The sequence below is a fragment of the Epinephelus fuscoguttatus genome, linkage group LG21 (assembly GCF_011397635.1).
Source record: "Epinephelus fuscoguttatus linkage group LG21, E.fuscoguttatus.final_Chr_v1".
Lineage (NCBI taxonomy): Eukaryota > Metazoa > Chordata > Actinopteri > Perciformes > Serranidae > Epinephelus > Epinephelus fuscoguttatus.
Window position 1 is genome coordinate 19,964,119 of NC_064772.1, and position 23,100 is coordinate 19,987,218.

At 40.1% G+C, this 23,100-nt stretch overlaps 3 protein-coding genes across 4 annotated transcripts in view; all 3 read right to left on the minus strand.

Annotated features, from left to right (window-relative positions):
* The window catches only part of oxsr1b (oxidative stress responsive kinase 1b), a 51,035-nt gene extending 45,410 nt beyond the window's left edge, over positions 1 to 5,625 (minus strand). Inside the window, exon 1 of the mRNA XM_049564632.1 lies at positions 5,132 to 5,625. Coding sequence (XP_049420589.1) covers positions 5,132 to 5,201 — 70 coding nt within the window. The 5' untranslated portion in view covers positions 5,202 to 5,625. The remainder of the gene's footprint in view (positions 1 to 5,131) is intronic.
* Positions 5,626 to 7,267: 1,642 nt separating this feature from the next.
* myd88 (MYD88 innate immune signal transduction adaptor) lies at positions 7,268 to 12,973 on the minus strand. The gene is made up of 5 exons (XM_049565206.1): positions 12,376 to 12,973; positions 11,906 to 12,037; positions 9,657 to 9,834; positions 8,191 to 8,282; positions 7,268 to 8,089 (listed from the first exon to the last, which is right to left on the minus strand). The coding sequence occupies exons 1-5, from the start codon at positions 12,686 to 12,688 to the stop codon at positions 7,935 to 7,937; spliced, it is 870 nt and encodes a 289-aa protein (XP_049421163.1). The 5' UTR covers positions 12,689 to 12,973; the 3' UTR covers positions 7,268 to 7,934.
* Positions 12,974 to 13,126: 153 nt separating this feature from the next.
* cry-dash (cryptochrome DASH) lies at positions 13,127 to 21,139 on the minus strand. 2 transcript variants are annotated; one of them, XM_049565203.1, is made up of 14 exons: positions 20,946 to 21,139; positions 19,652 to 19,824; positions 19,211 to 19,304; positions 18,983 to 19,113; positions 17,987 to 18,135; positions 17,471 to 17,559; positions 17,284 to 17,357; positions 17,092 to 17,181; positions 16,887 to 16,966; positions 16,751 to 16,810; positions 16,487 to 16,644; positions 16,175 to 16,294; positions 15,801 to 15,977; positions 13,127 to 13,651 (listed from the first exon to the last, which is right to left on the minus strand). In XM_049565203.1, exons 1-14 carry the CDS (start codon positions 21,006 to 21,008, stop codon positions 13,544 to 13,546), a joined length of 1,566 nt encoding a protein of 521 aa, XP_049421160.1. In that variant the 5' UTR covers positions 21,009 to 21,139; the 3' UTR covers positions 13,127 to 13,543. The 2 variants fall into 2 exon arrangements, with proteins under 2 accessions (XP_049421160.1, XP_049421161.1); XM_049565204.1 differs by lacking the exon at positions 13,127 to 13,651 and having other exon boundaries at positions 15,849 to 15,977; positions 16,150 to 16,294.
* Positions 21,140 to 23,100: the final 1,961 nt, after the last annotated feature.

A 23,100-nucleotide genomic window follows, 5' to 3' on the forward strand; every position in this document is an offset into this window, starting at 1 on the left:
CAAGGCTGCATTTCAAACAGTAGGTATTTCTTTATTTCTCTTTTGTAAATTACTTAAAAATGATCAGATTACAAACAGAGCAGGGGTCAGCTCTTTACAAAGACAAATAAAAAAAACTCCATCTGTCAATATTCTCTATTTCTTGCAGCCCAGCAACAAGATTCAACTTGTTTTGGAAGTCGACGGCTAAATCAAATCTATATATTAAGTTACCAAATTAGGCAAAATCAAATGAAGATGATCCAGCTGCCAGCTGAAAATGTGGTGTTTTGACGTAGCTGAGGGATACTAAGATATGCGTGCCTTTTAGGCTTGTTGATTTCTTCTCTTTGTTTGCATCTTATTTCCATTTCATATTTCCTAGTGTTGTTAACATTTTAAGACAAAAAAACCCAGGGAAAAAATATCTAACTAATTACAGTATGCAGCTGCTCTTATTTTCTTTTGTGTGTGTCAGAAGCCAAAATAAACCCAAAACATGTCAAGAAAACCTCTAAAAAGCACATGCTCTGCAGAGGATTCCTTTTCTGTTCCCGGTACTTAACATTTAAAATTATCCCAGCAATTATTCAAGAGTTAGCACTGATCTCAGATCTCAGTTTTCTTAACTGATATGGTTGTGAGCTTTACAAATACCAAGACCTCAGTTTACTGTGAGAATTTTTCCGACTCCTAAAACACGTTTAGCTGCAAGTTTCACTCTGCAATTTGTGATTTATTGTCTTTCCACACATTTTGCTTGAACGTTCACTCTATATGTGTGACAATCTGTTACAGCTCTAAATGCAGAGGTACTTTAGATAGCGAAAGAAGCTGCAGACAGGGTGAGACAACTTTTCTCTTTCCCTCTCGTGGGGGAGAAATTGACAAAACAATCATGATCTTTGAGAAAGCAGCCCATGTTGTCTGTAAGCATGTTTCCTCAAAACAAATCCAGCTTTGCATGAGAAGCCTTATACGCATTATACTATAAGCTGGCAACGTGTGAATGGGACATGCAAGAGTTTTTTCGTCACAATGGACTTATGTGTTTAACCCTAAATACTCCAGTGAGGGCTTGCCATTCACCCGCAAGCTGACATGTTTGCTCTTAAAGGAGCTGACATATGAATATGGAATGTTTGCAGTCCTCCTATTATGGTGCATCTCTATAAAGTCTGTTTGTTACATAATCAAGATAGCAAAACACAAAGGAATAGTAAATGGCATAATAAGCTTATCTAGGATGCAGACAAAGCAACAGCATTATACTTAATTAAAATCATTAAAGCGGCTCAAAGACCATTAAAATACCAAGAGGCAATTTAAATCTCAAGGTTTCATTAAAGAGCTGTTACTCATGAGGTGTGGACTCCAAATAAATGATACCTCACAATATTGAGCCAAAGTTTGCCTCATGAAAAAGTGAAAATATTTCACTAGGTACGGAGACAGATCAGTCACTGTTCTAGTTCATTTTTCTTACCCACAAGAAAGTACATAGTATCCAGCACAATAATATCTTATCAGATTAGCTCAGCCTTGAATTAGCTTCCTAATGGAGTTGGTCAAGAGCGGAGTGGCAGCAGCTCCCAGTTTGCCTTTCCTGCCCTCACCAGGCCAGTTTGTTGCCTGACGTCAGCCGCCTTTTATTACATTTCCTCTGCATACCTGGCTGACATTCCACAAATTATTCAAAGGTACAATGAGAAATGTCACACATGATATCGCAGGGTGCAGTGTAATAAAAACTAATCTGGCCCAACTCTGAAGCTGACATTAAGCTAGATAAATGTTATCCTCGGGGTTGCTCGCAACTGTTAGAAGTTTCCCGGAACATAAACATATTGAAGCTTTTTAAACCCATCAGAGGGACATGACAAGCAGCAGGGAGGAAACATGGTTGCCCGTGGATACAAACAGTGGGAGCAGAAAGTTTCCAGTCCACATTTGCCAATATGAATGATCCAAAGTTTGATCCAGAATGAGAAAGCAAGCTGTGGTGCTTTTTTTTTTTTCCTACGGGCTCTGTCCAGTATGATCCAATGCTCAGTGCGGTGAAATGAATGGGTGTGAACTGTGTAATAACATGTCCTCTTCCCCTGGGGAAGTTACCAAAACAATAGCTCTGCTGGGCATGCTGGGTATGCAAGGCCATCCTCCGAACACCAACCTTCCAGCTGAGCAGAAGAGCTGGAGGCAACATCTTACACTGTCTCCCCAACAGTAGTTTCTGTTAGAGGTGAGTTGGGGTCTGGGAGCTTGTTGTAGTAGTTTAGCTCGGCGAAAGGTTACCTGTTGAAGTTTTAAATACTGCAAGTAGAGCTAATCAGTCGATCTAATGATGAGTCCATCAAGAGAGAAATAATCGGCAACTATTTTGATAAACAATAGTTTATAGTTATGGTCGTTATTTGAAGTAAAATGTCAAATATGTCCTGTTTTCAGCTTCCTTTTGTCGTATGTGATAAAAAACCTTGTGTGGCTTTTGTGTTTTTAATACATCTTATACATGGACTTCTTGCACTGAGGGCCTTAAATCACAACTAAATACAAGTGTGTGAACATACTGTACTAACATGCTGTATTTTGGTGGGATATTAACTGACTGTGAGAAAAACTATCACATTAAAACCTACCATTTTATTCAATTGTTGATGCCATAAGCAGTTAAAACATCAGTACCACTGCAAGTAATGACGGAGAGACACAATCAGAGAAAGATCTAAATTAAAAAGCCTATTTATATTAACTTCCTAATACAAACAGTAGCGGAATTAGTCGTAATTTAAAGCACTCAATACAGCATTTGTGTTTACCCACCCTCCTCCCCAAACACACACTCCAAAACACCAACGCAGCCCACCCCTGACTGTTGTGCAACCTCGAGAATATGCCATCCAAACATTGACCACACTGCTGGCTTTGCAGCTCAAGCAGTTTCTCCCTATTGAAGCTTCTATCTTAGGGCTGTTTCAAAGTAGTTCAATTCTGTGCTGCAATTTAGGAGAGCATATATGTTTTGGGAAAACGTGATGGCAAATGTCAAGATGGTAACCTGAGGAAAACGATGTCAGGAAGAGACTGATTCAGTGCAGTCCCCAGTCTACACAACAGCTACAGCTCTACAGTATCTTCATTTAGAGTAAAAGCCAATAACTCCTCATCATCTAAACATGTTAAGTAATTGGAAGAAACCAATCACTGATATAGAAGGAGGCCTGAAAGAGAAAACTGCAACAACTTAGACCTAAAGCTCAGAAGGTGATCAAGCAAAGACTCTAAGCACAGAGAGAGAGAACTCCACAGGACTGTTTGCAAGGTTTAATATGAACAGACAAAGATGCCAAACAGGAGGAGTTTTCTTGTTCAACTTGTGTTCACAAGGAGCCTGGGAACACAACCTCACACAGAGGGTTCGGCTAATTTAGATGATATACAAGGTTGACCGACTGCTTCAGATTTAAAGCACAACTGGTAATCAGTTTTCAGCAATTTATAAAACAAGGGGAAGAGGCCGGGCTGAGTGCACAATTCATTTCCACAGCTAAATTGATAATCATAACCCCTTGCCCTCAGCATGCCGCAGCCAGAGCTTGAAATAGCCTGACCAGCTTCAAACCTATGCTGACAACTTGTGTCAAACACTGCGTCGGAAAACGCCACAGAATTGGTTTCTATACAAGAGGGGCTTTATCTATGCATATGCTAAATTGCAGGGCGTTATCTTGTACAGTGCTCCAGATCATATTTTCCAAGAAACTGAAAATGTAGAAATGGTTTAAAGTTAAATCCAGGACTTTTAAAAATATACAAAATGGTTAATTAAGGGCCTGCAGAATGGACCCTCTATAAACACAGATTCCCTGTAGAGGAAGCCAGCACCACTTAGGTAAAGTAAACCAGAGGCACAAACTAGCTGATTTGAGAGGACAATACTTTACTTATGTGTTACACACTCCTTCTTATTCTCCTCCTTGCTCCGAAACAAAGTCGGCCAAAGGTAGAACAGGGTCAGGTCTTTACGGGGTGGCAACATTTCAGGGCCTCAACAGTAAAGCTGTCATTCCTCAGACCTGCCAACCTGTAAGCCATCCTCAGGACTGGCTGAGGGCTTGACACTGCAAAGGAAAGGTGTTATACCTCCTGTCACACTGGAGGAAATGTGGCCATGCAAACAAAGCAATCATTGTGCAAAAACTAACATGGTTGGAGGTTCAGCGCAGACTGGTTTGAATTAAGTATTACTGATGATGTTACCCAGCAAATTATCAAATGACTTTTCCCATTTTCTGCGAGGGACGTGGGTAGAAGCCATTTAATACTGATTAATCCTCTCCAAAGAGCTCTCGCATAACTGGATTAATTCAGGCAGTAAATTGCCCAAAACAATACCCTACTCCGGGAAGGACCGTGAGGTATAATCTCTGGACTCTGCATTGGCAACACTAGTGTTTTGGAAAAAGTTCTGTACTTGAATATCCAGTGTATTTTAATGGGAATGGGTGTGAACACAGGGACAGTATAAAAGTTTATCACCTACAGTAACGTTACGTAGCTGATACTTTGCTTTAGCATTTGCAGTATAACTAATGTGTTCCCCAAATGAAAATATAACGTTGTAAATGTGTTATATGTAATGTCACTTCTGCTTTAAAGCTACACAGCAGGTTGGGTTCAGTCTGATATACCAAAGCTGGCAAATGTAAATGAGATACAGTGAATATTATTAAAATTTAATAGATACGACGCCCTCTATCCAGAGTGTATAAGAAATTGTTAAGCTAGCTGTTCACATAAATAACCGACTTCTTAATGAAAGCATGTATTTCCAGCAAATAGTCAGTGCCTGACTAGACTAACGTTATAACGCTCGTTTATGACTTCGGCATAGCCCCAGCGGACGGGGTAACCGCTCTCACTGGAAACATTCCACTGACTCACAAACACCGCCCGGCTAGGATTGCCAAGTTGCCAAAAGGATGAAGTTAACCGAGCTCCAGGGAAAGAAGATGCCTTCTGCTCGCTTTACACTTGGAAGATATTAGCTAGCCGTGATAAGCCCCCTTTTTACGAAGCTAGCCGCAGAATCTCTCAGACTGTCGGTTAACACATAACGTTACGTGAAGCTAACAAGCTAAGGATCACATACCAATCACCTCGTGTAGCTCATAATCATCTTTGTTGATGGACCAGGGTTGGGAGCTCAGGTCCTCCGACATGGCTGAGGAGTGTGCTGAGGCCGTGCTATCTGTAGAAAGGTCGTGAATCCAAAGACTGTGCGTAAAAAGAAGTCAAAGTAATCCAAACAGGACCAACAAGGGCGACACTTCCCCTTCTTTGCGAATCCTGCAGCACTCCTGTCATTCCCAAAGTTTGACACGAGCGTAGCAGCCCCGCCTACCGCATTCCTACTGAGCTAATGTGGACCTTCGCGGCGGACATGTTGAGTGTGGGCCGTTAGACCGCACTGTGCTCCGGACTCACTGTAGTTACTGAAGACGCAGGGGTGGCGGTTTAAAACGTCAGCTACACACAACCTTTAGCTTTATATCTTTTACACGTAATTATTTGTCTGAATTTTACTTTCTGGGTAAAACAAGCACTGCAGGAAATGATATTAGGTAAAACGTGCCGAAAGGAAACGAGCCGTTAACCGTTCCGCCACACTTTTAATGGCGGGCTGTTGAAACCTTTCCTACTCCTTTTATGCCCGGAGTCAGGCCTTGCAGGCATTACTTCTTCTCACACTGCAACCGTAAATAAATAAATAAATAAACAAATAATTTTGTTGAAATGTAACTATTAAAAGATTATGAATAATAATAAGAAAAAATACATTGATATTACACATAAATAAAATATAAATAAATAAATGAATAAATTAGCTAACTGTTGTGGCAAGCCCTTTTAGCTTGGCTATTGGCTATAAAAACAATTGTAGCATATAAAAACAATTGATATAAAAATATTTTAGTTGCCCCTTTATCTAGAATAATAAGGATATTATATACAAAAATAAATCACTTTTTTTATTGCTCATGGTTTGATTATGAAATGTTGTTGGTAAACAAAAATGATATGTTACTGTCATATTAAAAATAAAAAAAATTCACCCTCCTTAAAGCTACAAATATTTTTACTTGAGCCTCCCTAAGTGACCAGCTTAAAATGCATGACCTTCCCACCACCATAAATTCTTGTGATTTTTAAAACTTTCCCTTTTGGTCTAATGATTTTGGGTGATTTACAGTGGAGGAAAGCTTGTTCTATTTTTTTTCTTAAATATTGTATTGATAATGAAGTAAAAAAAAAAGTATCCTTTAAAATGTTAGATTGAATTTACCCAGCTGCGATTTTTTTTGGAAAGATTTAGCTAAATATAGATTTAATATGCTTTTGTAATTTAGATTGAGACACAATATTTCATTTATTCTTTCACTATGATCATTCAATTGTATTTTGGACAGATGTGCAATACTTTATAGATAGGAAAATTGACACTAATGTACATTTTAATGTGTTTGATGTGACGTTATATTTTCTGTTCTATAGGGTGGATAGAAATATTACCGGTATTATTCAGCTTCTGGTCATTTTTAGTAAATTCCATCTCCACAAACTGAAGTTGTCTGATTCCAAACCCTGCTTTCAGCAGTTTATTGTTGAACTCAAACAGTAAGGCACCTCACAGAGATGAAAACAAGAATAAAAAATCCATTAAGACTTTCAGTATTTTAAAGGAAGTACACACTGAATTGTCAATTAACTAATTGTGAAAGGACTATTAATACCTCTGGCATGCTGTTATTTCCTTGTATGAAAATGGTTGTATTGCCTATCTTTTTAATATAAATAAAGTTTTTGAAGGAAAAATATATACACATAATTCTGTGCTAACATCAGCACATAGCACTATCAATTAACAGTTTCATTGATGGATCACATTAAGGTATATAATGGGCTGTGAAGTGCTGCCTGACACGCAATACTCAGGGAACATAATCACTCACAATTTGATTTGAAAAGGGGCGTGTCGCTCCAGGAACATCCTGCACTCTGATTGGACAGCACCACATATGCTACTCTGTGATTGGACGCTCATTTAACTGTGCACTGAGCCATAACAGTTCCTCTTTGCAGCATTCAATTAGTGACACCTCTGTTGGTTAATTTCATAACATGCAGGACTTTGCACAAACGCGACACACTCTGGACAACACCTGAACATACTATACATTTCATGACTGTACAAATCCTTCTTTAAATAAAAATAAAACTGCACATGACAAATGTGTGAAAATTTATTTTGAGAAAATAAAATACAGACCATTTATCAAAGATAGAATTAATTCACTTCATAAAACAGCTCTAAAAAAGACCACATCAAAAGTACAAAATCATATATAAAGACATTGTGGTGACAGACAGAGAAAGTGACAGAGAAAGGCAGTCAGTAAAAAATTAAGAAGTGGAATAATCACAACATCTCTTCCTCTTCAGCTCCAATCTCTTGTAGAAGTTGACTCACAAGAGGAAGTGGCCAGCACAAGAAAAAAACACGACAGAACCTTCACTGAGCATTTGGTAAATGCTGCCCCGAATACAAACACATCCTCCTCTGCAATATACCTCACATAAATACAAAACAGCGCCAGGCACAACTTGTGTTATTCTTGTTTTGACATAATAATGGCTGTGTAAAGTGAGAACTTTGCTGATATCTTTGTGCAGCTTGACTTTCATAGTGACAATATACAAATCAAGAAACACATACAGAAGCACTGTAATATATACTGTATACACACAGTAACTGATGAGTGCAATCAGAAGCCAGCAGGATGTAGATCACAAGCAACAGCACTTCAACCTGTGATGTTTGGCCATTGTCCAAAATCCCCTTTGATGGAATAAAAAGGCACGTTTAAAAACTCCATTAACTGCCTGGTCCTTGGTTACGGCAGCGAGAGCGCCTTGGCCAGCCGTACCCAGAACCAGCTCTGTGTCAAAGGCTTGGTGTAGTCGCATATGGTGAGGAAGCGCAAGATGCTGGGGAACGGCTTTGTCATTGGCTTGTACTTCACTGGAATAAGCCGTTTATTTCGAGCTCCTGAAACAGCACAGAGAATAAAAAGGTAAGCTACGTGCATGCGCCGGCATTACGGCGGAAAAAGAAAGAGAGCTGTTTTACATGACAAAAATGTTGCTTACCGGGACAGAGGCTGAGAGCAAACTTGGTCTGAAAGTCACAGGCGTCGCTGTCGAGGTATTCATCAGAAACCACCACCACCATCCGCTTACACCTGCACACAAGGTCACATGTCATAGTTAGGGAGATTTTCAGACAAAGAACGCAGATATCTTGCTCTCGGCCTGCTTTTTAGATCTTAATTTAAAATGAAACCGTTAATAACAAAGTTAAGCTTTCTGCCACGACTGAACCTTTCATGTCTTTTCTCTCTATGTTCTCATACAGTCTATTAGAATATATTTGTTAACTGTTAATCAACAGCAGGCCTGGTTCACATCCTGTGCCTACATACATTAGTCTGTGCTGCACCAGAATACAGTTCTGGTACTGTTATGCTACTGCTGCAGTATTTTACAGCTTTATCATGCACATAACTGCACATATTTCTTTAAGGTCACTTTTATTTTATTCTTGTTTATTCTATTAAGGTATATATTGCAGTTAAATGTCACACTTACAGCCTCAGCACAGAGGCAATATATATTTTATTTTTTAATATTTTTATATCTTTAGTAGTTTAACACTGTAACATAACGCACATTCTATTTTTATTTTAATGTACATGTTCATTTCCATTTTATTTTATTGCTTTATATTTATATACTCTTATTTCTTATAATTCTCTAGTCTTTGCATCTGAGTAACTACGACAAAACACAATTTCCCCCAATCTCAGTCATGAGGGGGAAAATATTTTTTTTTACATCTCGTTAAGTTAGATGACTCATACTGCTGAAATGGAAGGAACAATTTACTCCAACCTTTAAGTTCAAGATTAAAGACCTTACAAACCATCTGACTTTAGAGATAATTAGCTATTCAACAAGAGGGCATGCTCAGAAATTTTATGTTACCTGGCAACCCTTTTTAACCAGTATAGAAAAATATGCACACCACTGATATTGCAGTCTTATGAAGTGACCCTATAATAGATAGTACTTACTACTCATCTTTAAATTGATTTATTTATTTTAATTATACATATTTTTCATTTTATTATTATAATATTTTTATCATTTTAATTTATTATTTAAATGTTATTTTAATTGTCTGTTGTACTTTTTTACATTTATTGTGTGTCTCAACTATGATTTTTGTCACAATTAATTTATTTATATGTACTTGTAACTGTTTAGGCGGTTGATTCTGTCTGATTGGCGAATGGTACAGTGAGGATGGGGCTCTGTTGGGGGGTATATCGTATTTTTCCTGTTGTATCTGTGATTTAGTGCATTTTGTATGACTTAAAATACCAATAAAAAGACTAAAAAAATAAATAAATAAAAACAGAGTTCGTGTGCATTCCAACAATACCTGAAAAGCACAGGGTCATGCAAAGCGTGCGTGCTCTGGCTGCCATGTTTGTTCTTACAGGCCAAAGCAACAGAATACACCCGGACATGATTAACACGTGTCGATATCTCACCTCTTCTCAATGAGTTCACTTGTGATGGTCCACACACAGGAGCCCGGGAGGACGTCTCTGTCGAACACACACAGCTTCAGCCTGCACTCCGTCTGCTCCAGCTCGCGGATCATCTCGTGGACAAACTCGAAGTCGCTCTGGCAGTAGCAGATGAAGGCATCAAACAGCTCAGGGGCACCTGGATTCAGTTAGATTCAAGTCAATAACTTTATTTATCCCTATAAAGCCACTATTGTATAACTGCATGCGACCCAGAACAAAATATACACACAATAAACTTGGGGGGGGGGAGTAGTGTTCATCAGAAGTGAAATATATTCCACAGAAGCAAAACATGGGCGTGATAAGGAAACTGCAAGACTGTGCACAGGAACGGTGCAGCAGTACAGCCTTGAGCGATTAGAGCTTTAGATAACTTGTCAGATTAGGGGCGAGATGGAGCTTTTCCTGTGCGATGCCTTACCACAGAAAATGCTGCTATCATTATCTCATGTCTGACTTGAGCAAATGCTAAAATAATGTAACCGCACTACAAAGTAGCACAGTCGTAATATTTTTGCCACCACATGACAGTTAGGGGGTATGTCCGCTGAACATGACAGGTAGCAGGGAAAAAGTTAAAGAACAGTAAAAGCTTTTGATTGTTGGTAACCTTAAAATAAGTATGTCTAATTACTGAAGCTTTCTGTTATCACTCATTTCATCCGATATGCATTTATGCAAACTTATAATCTGTTCTCTTGGTGTTGAACAGATGACAGCTGTGCACTCGCCCTCTAACAAGTCAGGCGCAATATATGTACACCAACTTTTAGCTCATAAATTAATCATAACATGCATTTCAGCTTGTTTATTCAAATACAAGAGCTCAAAGTGCAGCGTAACACACTGTATGTGATTTGTTACTTTAAGTATCAATAGTTAGAGCTGTATTAAACATTCAGAGCAGATCTGATGTTTCAGAGTCTGACTGTCTGCACATGGTTCTCAACATGGAGGTGGCTGAGCCGGTGGCAAGCAACTAACAGTGCTAACAGCGTTAACAGCATTAAAAACAGCAACAGTGCTGACAAGTAATCACAAAGCTTGCTATCCACTATCTGGCTTGCCGTAGTGGAGTGAAGCATGTCTCTGGTCTGTTCTACAAGCAAAGAGACCCACGGTGTGTTCAAGGACTTTCTGGAAAACTTGATACATGATGCTATCACCTAACCACACCAGGCACATTAAGAGGAAGACCGACACCACTGAGGATGTGGTGTATTCTCTGAAGAGGCAGGTACACACTGTACGGCGTCAGTGGATAAATAGATCTATTGGTGATTAATATCACACAATCTGGTCTGCATAACACAAGTTTATACTTGAGTTGTCTTGGCAACATATCATATAGGTCACAAAATAGGAGGCTACTGAAAATGCTATGGATGATATTATTAATTGTGTGGCATATTTCCCACCGAGCTGAGATTTTTATCTGCCTGACAACTCCACATGATGCCAAAAAAACGTTACGGCTACCATAAACAATAGGTGCTTTGCTTTGATATCAGTGTTAACCGCCACATGAATGCAATGCAGAGTGGCGGCGATTAACTAGCCACTGGGATACACACACAATGACTCACATGCGCTAACATGCACGCACCACTGGGCCGTCTACCTCAGCAACAAACAGAGACGCTCAGGTTACAGCACACACAGAGGAAGCGTGACTTTATTATCTGCTCAGGATGCCGTTACTTCACTACATCTTTACATAGCAAATAGTTTTGGCTGCTGTATTAATGCTCTGAGTGTCATATACAGCTCCTTTAAAGTACTTATCATGCAAAGTGACCTTATTCAGAACATTAAATTGCGTGTTTGCACAGTGGTTAGCAATGTTGCCTCACAACAAGAGGGTTTCTGGTTGGGGGAGCCCTCTGTGTGGAGTTGGCATGTCTCCCCTGTGTCAGTGTGGGTTTACTGTGGGTACTCTGGCTTCCTCCCTCCAAAGATATGTAGGTTAACTGGTGACTCTTTATTACAGGTGCTTTAACATGTCTTTATCCGCTGTAAGGGTCCAAGGACAGAGGGATGTCGTATGCTGTAAAGCCCTCTGAGGCAAACTGTGATTTGTGATATTGGGCTTTATAAATAAAATTAAATTTAAGTGATGCAATAATGCTGGACTGCAAGTTTTGTTTGGATTTTCTTTTTTTTGTGATGATAATGGAAACAAAAATAAAACTTAAACAAACACTGACCCTCAGGGTCGTCCTCCAGGGTGATACCGAACCTCTCTGGGGTGCGAGGGAGGCAGCTGTCCACCTCTGGGACCTGAAGTGGGGGCTCGGCCTTCTTCTTCTGGTTGTCAAGATACTTCCTGACATCCTCATCTGATGACAACACACACACATTGGGCACATAACACAAGTTTGCATACAGTCAGTGGAGGGAGATGTTACAGGAAGTGGACTGAATCATTTGGAAAAGTACTGTGAGTACACATTTAGCTGCCCATTACATATATTGAAGCAGATATTTCTTCACACAGTAAACTCCTAAATATGTGTTTTACTTTTTGCAATGAGGGAATTCAGGCATGTGAATCACCTCCTGGAGTTCACAGGGGCTGGGCAGGTGATAAAACAGGCTTAGGCTACACATATTGTCATACTGTGCACTTATACTAGGAGATAAGCATTTAAAAACACGTCCTTAAAGACACACGCACCTATCAGAGGACGCAGATCCTCCACAATGTCTTTCCTCTCCACTTCGTCTGACAGTATCGACAGCAGCTTCCCCACCGTGGCGTCCGAGCAGCGGGCCTGCCAGTCCTCCAGCACCGCCTTGGTGGGGTTTACACACGACTCATAGTTCTTTATCTCCAGGTAAGTGAAGCCCATGGCCTCCGCTACAGCCATCCAGTCCGGGGCCACAGTGCTCCTGGGGTTAAGGTACAGTCCCAGCTGTTTCCTCACGCGCACATTCAGGGCGACGAGAGGAACCGTCCACAAGTCCACTTCTGGGTCCTTACACGCCATGTTGGAGAGTTTCCGGAGACGACAGAGAGTTAAACACACAAAAACATTACAGCGAAAGTCTGCGTGACTTTTGACTACCGAGTTGTCCCACACTTGACTTGTTAACAGAACAAGGAAGTGATGCAAAATCTAGCGGGCTACGTCACACGGAGGAGGAGGGTTGTCTTCACTGTTTACCTCCTCACACCAGCCACATTCGTGCACTTCCACAAAACTACAGGTACTATTTTACTGGCATTAACGCTTTGCTGACCAGAAACGAAACCATTTTTTAGATATATGTGACTATCCTGCAGCAGTTGGCACCACAAGAAAATGTTGGTGGAAAAAAGAGTTGGTTTATAATGTGTTTCTGTTCTCTTTTCATATCTAGATTCATAACTGCTCTGGCAAGCTCAGCTCGACCCCCTTCCTCTGACAGTATAATAAATAACTGAATTCACGATGTCAAGTGTTTAATTTAATGCATTACATAACAAAAATCACACAACAAAAACTCAAACACAAAAAGCCCCCCTATGAAAATGTCTATCTGCACCTACAGATCCACAGCACTAAAACCGAAAACCACAGTGTGGCTTTCACAGTAGCTGTCTGACAGGAAACCAGCCCATAAAAGGTGCTTCACAAGGCGGATACATTTCGAGAACTGATAGCACGCACGTACATTAGACTAGGCTATTTCAAATATTCAAGCAAAAGTACATCCATTTCCTCAAATCCTCATCCGGCAACTTCCCTCAATCAGTGCGTCAGTGCACGACACAGATTTTACAGCAACAGTCTGAGTTTGCATCACTGGAGCGTCCATCCTCTGAGCCTCTGTCCTCGTGTTTGATGGCCTCAAAGCAAACATTACAGGTTTTTGCTTCTGGAGAAATAGAAGTCGATGCCTCTGTCTCGGTGTTGTTTGGGAGTGTGAGACGGGCCCTTCCTTCCTCTGGGTGAAGGTCCTGCGCCACTCTGGGAATTAAAGGAATCAAACATTTACGGTGATTTTGCAAAATAAAACAGTGAGGCAACTTTTTTCATGTAGAGTAGAATAAGAACAATAAAGCTGGGGTAGGCAGTTTTTGTAAAGGGTAAACTTATAAGCAACAGAATTTAAAAATACACCCTCCACTCGGGATGCACGATATTTCGAGCAGCTAAATTATGTAACATTAAATAGCACCAGACTGCTTTCATTGACTTAATAAGGGCAGCATCTACGCACCTGACACAGTGTGTGGTGGTACATGTAGCTTTAAACTAGGTTTGTGTGCTGCCAATTAACAGAAGAAGAAGAACAACTGCAGCACGCTGTCTAGAGGGCAAAACATGTTGCGGTGTGGACATCTTTCACAATTCCAGAGGAAAACAACAGGATTGCGCCAAGGGTCTGATCTCCGACTGTGCAACACAGGTTAGACGCAACGCTGAAGGACCGTCTCCAGCGTGTTAGCATGAGCTAATTAGCAGCAGCAGCTAACATCCAACACCAAGCTTTTTAATGGCTTGACTGTCGTTTAACTTATTAATAACCAATAGACATGTGATGCTACGATTAGCGATTATTTGTATTGTGCGAGACACAGCCACTTGTTTGAGTGTTAAGTGTTGAGTGAGGTAAATCATTAGCGCATTGCTGTTCTACTTGGTAGTTGTAGTCTATCGTGGAACGGTGAGACCTGCCGATGTTCATATGAGTCAGCTGTCAGTGTCTGTCTCTCTGTTTATCAGACCACAAATGTGACAGGAGGTGGGGCGGGCAGAAACGTCAGGGATGGACCTTCGGACTGGCGGCTGTAGTGGCTTGAAATCAGCAGTTATAGTGGGCCATCATGCAGCAGCACTGGATCTAACCCTTCATGGGCAAACTGTGTAAGGGCAGCAACAGAGTGGGAAAGCCAGAGCTGTCCATTCCCCAGATGCCACCTGAATTCAAGTTGCTGCGGCTGCTGACTGAGGATCCATCTCAGGAGCTGCTGCCTGCTCTCCACCCGGCGAGCTGGTCTGTAGCAGCAGGGACTGAGGCAGAGGACATGCTGTGATTTGTATTAGCAACATTTTCTCTCCATCTCTGAAACGCTTTGCTGATATTGACACATATTTTGGTCCGTGTATTGCCAGACTCTCTTTCTGATTAGTCCATCTTTCCTTTTTCAGGTTTCTTTGCAGTGTAGGCAGTTATTGCCAATTGAAATAGCAACTTCCACTGCAGGATTCTCCTCCACTGCGTCAGGCTTTGACCATCTGAAGAAACGTGCACGTGCATCTGCATTTGTGGAACAGTCAATAGGAAACACTCTCTTTGAAACGACCTGTGATTGGCCAAAGTCTCCCGTCACGAGCTGGATTTTCTAAAGCCTGAAAACAGAGCCAGTGATCTCCAAGACAACTTGAATTACATAATGCTCAAAGTTATTTGCGGGAAGTTTTGCCCACTGATGCCAAAATAAAACTGCTGACCACAGCTTTAAGTGCTCTTGTTTGCCAGTGGTACAAAGAGTATTAAAATCCTTTACTTTAGCAGACGTGCCGATACTTTACTGTAAAAATGTCTATTACAAGCTAAATCCTGCATTCAAAATCAGACCTTATTAAAGTTAAAGAAGTGGTATCTGCAAAATACACTTTAAGCATCAAATGTACAAGTATTCCTTATGCAGAAAAGCAGCTAATGTACAGTATCATTAGACTGTTGATTGATTCATCAATGTGTCATTTATCATTTAGGGATCCTTCCAAAAGGTCACAAGATAAATCTGAGGGGTCATGACCTTTTTAGACATTCAACAATTCTTTAAATTAAAACATTTGAGAAGTTTAATGGGGAAATCTCTTTGGTGGAACTGCCATCAACTTACAAACCCAACCACACACACACACACTGATTTTTTGTAAGGGGTAGCTGTCAAGAAAGGTTTGGGAACCACTGGTTTAATATTTAACAATACTTTGTATTTTGCAGGTGTATCTTAGGTTGTTTCAGGTCAAATGTTGACCTGAAAAGTAACATGTCATTTTATCTGTTTGATAAATGTACTGGAATAAGAAGTGCAACATATAATAGCTATCACAGCATCAGGACTAATTCATACTTTCCACTTCCCTTTTCTCAAACACCCACCGGCTTCTTGTTAACGTGTCTGCTCCATTCAGGTGCCATGACGATGGGGGTGGGGTAGGTCTCACCAAGAGACACTCGAGCATGTGACAGCGAAGCAGTGCTGAGGGTCCATGGCGTGTGTACATCAGCTCCCCTGATCCCCTGCAGCTCAGGAACCCACTGCCGCACATAGTCACCCTAAAGCAGACTCATGGTTAGGTAACCAAGTAATAAATCAATTACTTCCATATCGTAGCCTGGTTTCATCACCACTATGTAACAGCAATATTAAACACAAAGTGTGACTCAGACATTTTGTGTTGTAGTCTTAACAATGGCCAGATAAAAGTCAAAGGGAAGTGAAACTAACAGTTCATGCATCTTCCCAAACATACACTGTTGTCGTAGTCGAGGCCTTGCTTGATCATGTTGAACTTCCTGTTCTCTCTGGGGTCATTTCCTATGCCAGCGCTGTAAAGCCAGTTGCCGTAGTTGCTGCAGACATCATAGTCAATCTTTAAGGGAAAAATTTAAAATGAAGAGGATGAGGCACTTGTGAGGTTGATCATATTTCAATGAAAAGAAAAGGGGTAAGTATGTAAAGGCTAAATATTCCACACCATCTCCATTATGAAATAATATATTGCTTTATTAATTATGCCCTTAATATACACCATTTCACTTTTCAAAAGTTAAAACCCACTCACCAGAAGGGATTCAAACCACTCAGCTCCCATCCTCCAGTCCAGGCCCAGGTCCTTGGTGAGGAAGCTAGCAACATTTTGCCGCCCCCTGTTGGACATGAAGCCCGTCAGAGCCAGCTCTCTCATGTTGGCATCCACGAAGGGCACTCCTGTCCGTCCCTCTGTGATTACAAATCATACATATTTGCACATACTGATACACACACCTTTTAAATTTACTTTTATGAGAGAATATTTATCAAACAATGAGGAAGAAATGGTGCAAACCTTTCCACGCATCGAAAAGCTTCCTGTCCTTTTTCCATGGGATGGATTTGTCTTGAAGTCCTGAGATAAAATCACCATGAGTTTACATTCATTAATATTGTGTAAAAAATTAGTTGAAGACTTGAGCTTATTTTACCTTTGATCTGAAACAGTCTGTTTCCATACTTGGCGCCTACAAACTTGAAGTAATCCCTCCACAAAAGCTCAAAAATGACCCTGAAAGACAGAAACATTTGTGTTATTTGTGACTAAATAGTTGTCTATGATAGAATAAATGTTATTTCTATTGTTTTGTATCTCACTCATCAAAGTATTCCAGTCATTTCTAACTCCAGACTCACCAGTATGTGCTCTGATTGGCTGTCCGCTCCCTCTCATACTGCTGGATCTGATGATAAATATACCTGGGTGAAATGCAACCCATTGCCAGCCTGCAGAATGCCAGGAGGACCATTAGTGATGTATTTATAGGATTGGAACATCAAACTGTAGTAAGCATTCAGCAGTGGAGGAAATGACACAGTAACACTCACCAGGGTGCAAATTTAGTGGAATAATCCACACCAATCAATCCATTACGAGTCTCCTTGTAAGCTGCAACAGCATTCTGCAAACAGACAACATATATTCATTACATCTAGAAGATAATCCATCACCATGAGTTTCCTTTGCCATTTTATAAGCAGTTACTAGTGATGTTTGTGATGAAGTTGTACTCACAGTGTCCCAGAAATAATGTTTGAGTCTAGCAAGAGCTTGACTTTCACCACCACTGCAGGGGAAGGCTGAGCGAGGATCAGCCGCAGGCTCTAGAAAAATAAAACAAGAGAAGCATTTCAGCATCCGACTGATCTCATATGTGTTAAACACTCCCTGATGTGCATTAAGACACAAAGAATCGTAAAAGCTTAATCATATACATGGAAATTGAGCCAGTGTGCTGCTGCTGGCAGTAAATCTGGGCTCAGCAGTCTGCCTATTGAATTCTGAAAGAAGCAGCAGTGTGGATTTCCTTAATAGAGGTGCCGCATAAAATGAGCAATTTGTGCTTCCTTATTGCCAGCAGCATGTAAAGACATTTACACAAAAGTCAATTTAATAAGCGCATAAAATAAATGTACAGGAATTTGTCTCTGTGATACTGAGAGACATTTCAGCAATTTTGCAGAACATGAAAGACACAAAGGAAGAATAAAACAGTTTGGATTGAGCAGATAAAACATTAGGATCATTTACCTGTCTGTTGCAGGTCCTCTGCTGTAGGAATGGCTCCTTCCTCCAGCCCTGCAGGGAGAGGCTTTAGCTGCTCAGGAGTTGGGAACAGAGGCCTCACCCTGCTCTGGGTCTCTACTGCCTTCCTGAACTGAGTATACACATCAGGCAGCCTAACAGACCAGGAAGGAATGTTACAAGATATTCTAATAGCTTAACCATTTTAAAAGGTTCAGTCTGTAAGATTTAGGGGGATTTAGTGACACCTGGTGGTGAGGATTGTAGATAGCAACCAGCTGAAACTTCTCCTGGTTAGAATTCCTTCAGTGTTCATTGCTAGGAGGCCTTTACGAGGAGCTAAATTTTCCGCAGAGGTCTCTTTCTGTAAATGACCCAAATGTTCAGTAGTTGGCGTGTTAAAGTTGCATTTGTAATGTAATTATGTTGCCTTCATTTTGTTATTTCCTGTGAACAAGGAAAAATTAAGTCGGAGATAAACAAAATGGAAAATGAAAAGGACAAACGGAAAAAGTTTAGCGCCAGTCGAGAGGACAACAAAGTATTAAATGCATTTATTTGTGTCTAATTGTTTAATAATTTAGAGTTTTTGGTATAATTGCTAACTTGCTAACTAGTTTTGTGCATTGTTTTGTCTTCCGTTTGGTTAATTTCTGTTCAGCTCTATATAGGTCCATGGAGTTAATTGAGAACAAATTAAACTGCCTTAGACCATCAGTCCAGTTTTGTATCATTTCGACTGGGACGCTACACTTTCTCTCAAAAACAAACAGATCTGGGCTCTCATTTATAAACATTGCATATGCACAAAGCGAGGCCTGAAAGAGGCATACGCCACTTCCCACAGAAAATTGTGATCTATAAAAATATTCCTTTTATGTCATTATGTCCCCCTGAATCCTACACACTGGACCTTTACTTTACATTGCTCATAAAAATGTAAGAATCTAAAACAAGCAGAACCTGAATGCTTTGTCCCACACAAGCCACATTCTCTCTCACCTGGATATGTGGTGAAATGGAATATCCTCTCTGTGGTACAGCGTAGACCCCCAGCAGGTGTGAACTTTGACCTTCATCTGTGCACAAACATCCCTCACTCGTTTTTCGACATTCAGTTCTTCTGAAGTTACCTGGGACACGAGCACATGAGGGAAAGACTGTCAGAATCAACAGACCATGCAATAAAGTCATGATACTTGCAACAAGAGGAAGACTGTTAAAATCTACCTCTTCATGGAAAGCCACGCTGCTGACGGAGCCCAGCTGCTTGATGAGGTCAGCAACTACCTCCTCTGGCTTACCCTGTCTCACCACGAGGTTACTGTCACACATAAAGACAAACACACACACACACAAAATAGGTCCCAGTTAATACATGCCAGGCAAGCTGCATCCTGGGTAAAAAGGTAGTAACTTCTCCCACGCTGACCTGTAAAAACAGCGCGTGCAGCACCCATGTTAGCATAAACATAACCCTCTATAAACTCAGGTGTTTCCTGAGCCTGTTACATCTGTATTATTCCTAGAAAGCTGGGGACAAGGTCTGCACAAGTGTCACAGCACACATTCACATTCAGTGCTGAACTGTGGAGAAAGTCAGCGTTTAATGAAGCAGTGGAATTGACGTCATACACAGAAAGACTAGCCAGCAAACAGTGGTTTAGTTACCTGCCCTTGTTGAGCAATGTGTTTCTGAGGTCCCTGATACTCTCCAGTAAGAAGCGCAGACGGAAAGGCCCAGTCTTTGGTAGGTTATAGTTGTACGTCCCCACATAATGTCTGGGGTCGAAGCAGTACAGTGGGACAATGTGCTCTGCATTTCTTTGAGCCCAATGGAAAAGCTGCATGTGAATAAAACAAAATAAGGGTTATATAATCATCTTTTAGGAAAATTTATCATGACATAATTACAGTAAACACTTGAATATGAAAAAGCACATTTGATTCGATAAGAAAACTGAACTACAAATATGACTGCTGTAAGAGCAGTGCCATGGTATATAACTACAGCAAGAATTGAAAACACATAACTTAAAATTGTATTTAATTTTTCAGGTAAACTGAAAGTAAAAAAGGCAGCACGGTGGTGTGGTGGTTAGCACTCTCGCATCACAGCAAGAGGGTTGCCGGTTCGATCCCGGGCGTGGGAGCCCTTCTGTGTGGAGTTTGCATGTTCTCCCCGTGTCAGCGTGGGTTCTCTCCGGGCACTCCGGCTTCCTCCCACAGTCCAAAGACATGCAGATTGGGGACTAGGTTAACTGGTAACTCTAAATTGTCCGTAGGTGTGAATGTGAGTGTGAATGGTTGTTTGTCTCTATGTGTCAGCCCTGTGATAGTCTGGTGACCTGTCCAGGGTGTACCCTGCCTCTCGCCCGATGTCAGCTGGGATAGGCTCCAGCCCCCCCGCGACCCTCAAGAGGATGAAGCGGTTAGAAGATGAATGAATGAATGAAAGTAAAAAGTAAGTAAAGAAAATAAAAGTAGGAAAGTAGAAGGTCAAAAAAAAAAAATTGCCGTCTTTTACTTTTGGAAGTCCAACCGGAAGTTGACGTTACCATTCACTACTATGGCTGACTGTGGGCCTGTAGTTTTTATTTCTTATTTTAAGCTCGACATAAATTACAACGTGGGAACAACGTTCGGGAACACTATTCCAAAATGATATGTGCAGTTTTTGAGACGAGTTCAAGTTTAAAGAAGAGGCTTTTATTGTCAAGGAACCAAAACCGGAAGTACCACTGGTGTTACTGCCTACGTCACAAACGTAGCTTGATGATAGTAGCAAACAAACTACATAATATGCTAAAAATGTGCCCGTAATGGCGGTAATAAAGCACATATTACACTTTAGGCACATTACTTACAAAGAGTGCGTTTAGTTTTAAGTTAAACATTTGCTCTGAAGTGAAATAACGATGAATTTAATTCAACTTTAGATTCGTAACAGCTTCTCTTAACTTACCTCATTATCGTGGAGCCGCAGGTCATTTCTCAGTAAACATATGACTGTACGGGAGGTCGACATATTTATCGTTGTCAGTAAAACAGCAGTGATTCACTAATATATCTCAAAGACACCGACGGACTCAGGGCAGCGTCCTCCGGTGTGTGTCGGTCTTCAGTGCTGCTGCTCGTGCACAGTGAGTCCGATCACGTTTCCAGACACGACGTTACAAAACACCAGGTTTTATAAGGTGGTTGTACAACAGCTGCATCGCCTCAAGATAAAGCTTATATGTACAGTTTATATCAACACAATTACTCCTGATTCGGTGCTTTTAATCATGTACATTGTTTTTACTCCACTTGATTTATTTTACATCATGAATTACTGTGCAGATTTAGATCATTCAAAATATAATCAGCTGGTAGCTACATTCATTAGTGTTGGGAAGGTTGTTTTTAAAAGTAACGGTACAGATTACTAGATAATATGTTAACAATTTGAATTACTTAAAGTAATGCAATGTATTACATTTTATTACTTTCTGATTACTTTTCTTTTTTGCATTTCTTTTATCAAAATTTGTCAGGTTCCCATTCATGCATTTGAAAATATTGATTTAAAAAGAAAAAGACAAAGTAAAAGGGCAATGATGTTTATCCAAAAAATAAGAAAAGAGGCAAAAAACAAACTACAAAAAAAATTAAATTAAATATAAGGATACTATTCCTACTATTCAGGCATTTTGACATACAAACATACATACATTAATTCATGAATGGATCAGAAATGAGCAAAGTAAAACAAAAAATTGTTCAGCATCCACCCTCCTCCACCCCACACTCCCAATCCTCCTCACCAAAAACACAGCCTAGATCTTTTTCCCATTTTCCTTTTGTGGATATTTTATCTTAGCCAGGTAAGTTGTTGTTGATGATGCCTGTATATGTGAGATGTTAGTCCTTTGGTTGTAGTACATGCCCGATATATAGATATGTATCAAAAGTGGATTCTTCTGGGATTTCTGGGAAAATGTCTTTAGATTTTTCTTTAACCATTTGCCTTATTTTTAAGAATTAAAAAAAATATGAGTAGGGAGGTTGAATTTTTCAGATAGCTGTTGGAAGCTAGCAAATACATCATTAACATAAAAAATCTGCAACTGTTTGAATATTCTTATATTTCCATTTTTGTAACACTGTGTCAGCAATGTGATTAAAGAGGTAGGGGCTACTTTGTGATTACTTATCTGAAAAAAGATTTAAAAGATGCAAAGCAACAGACTGAATGTTATTCTATATCTATATTTATTCGGGTGTAACTCCATTGTTACCACCAACATTTTGATTTGTAACTAATTTAATTACATATTTTTTCTCACTAACTGTAACTTATTACAATTACATGTATTTTGTAATACATGGATTACATGTAACTAGTTACTCCCAAACACTGATTATGATGTATCGCTGTAGATTAGCTGACCAAACCTGACATGAAGTACTTAAAATTAGCCCTGACTTTACCATCTAATAGCCTATCTAATATCTAATAAGGTGGCCAGTGGGTATGTACTAAATTTATTCCACAAATCTACTTATTTTGCTAAAAACTCATCCCCATGAACTTAAAAAAAAAAGAAAAGCTGACTTTGAAAGGTGAAGGGGATGGATTCACAACACACAAGACTAATTATAATAAAATAAATCTACATTTTACAGCATTTGTTGTATTTAATCTCTTATTTTCCTCATCAGCTGCGGCCATGATTATAAAAAACACAATTATAGCTGCTGCGCAGCGATGGGTCGGGTCCGGGCATTTTTAGGCAATTTTGAGCAACAAGCAGAAGAATTGAAGACATTTAGGAATTTAGCAACACAATCTGCCTTTTTCATCAGCTGAGGCTTGAACTCACAACCTCTGAGACTAAAAATCAGTTTCTATCTCACTGAGCTAATTAGTCAGTGACAATTCATGTGTAGCTTCACAAATTGACTAAGCCAGCCATGCAGGTTTAGCAGCCGTCCATGCATGGAAAAGCAGATTTCAAACCACTGTAAAAAAAAAAATTCAGTTATCGAAACAAAAATCTGAAAATACACATATTGCATCTAGACCGCATGGAGATGTTGGTAATTTGTTTGTAACAGTGATTGATTTGCTCCATAAG

Bases quoted from the DNA above. Each gene is read 5' to 3' on its own strand.
- myd88 (XM_049565206.1), bottom strand. From the start codon at position 12,688: ATGGCGTGTAAGGACCCAGAAGTGGACTTGTGGACGGTTCCTCTCGTC. The intron at 12,038-12,375 runs GTGCGTGTGTCT...TGTTGTCATCAG, and splicing joins GGATCTGCGTCCTCTGATAG to ATGAGGATGTCAGGAAGTAT. The intron at 8,090-8,190 runs GTAAGCAACATT...GTGCTGTTTCAG, and splicing joins TGCTCTCAGCCTCTGTCCCG to GAGCTCGAAATAAACGGCTT.
- cry-dash (XM_049565203.1), bottom strand. From the start codon at position 21,008: ATGTCGACCTCCCGTACAGTCATATGTTTACTGAGAAATGACCTGCGG. The intron at 19,305-19,651 runs GTAACTAAACCA...TATGTGTGACAG, and splicing joins ACATTGCTCAACAAGGGCAG to TAACCTCGTGGTGAGACAGG. The intron at 13,652-15,800 runs GTGGGTGTTTGA...TTTAATTCCCAG, and splicing joins GACACGTTAACAAGAAGCCG to AGTGGCGCAGGACCTTCACC.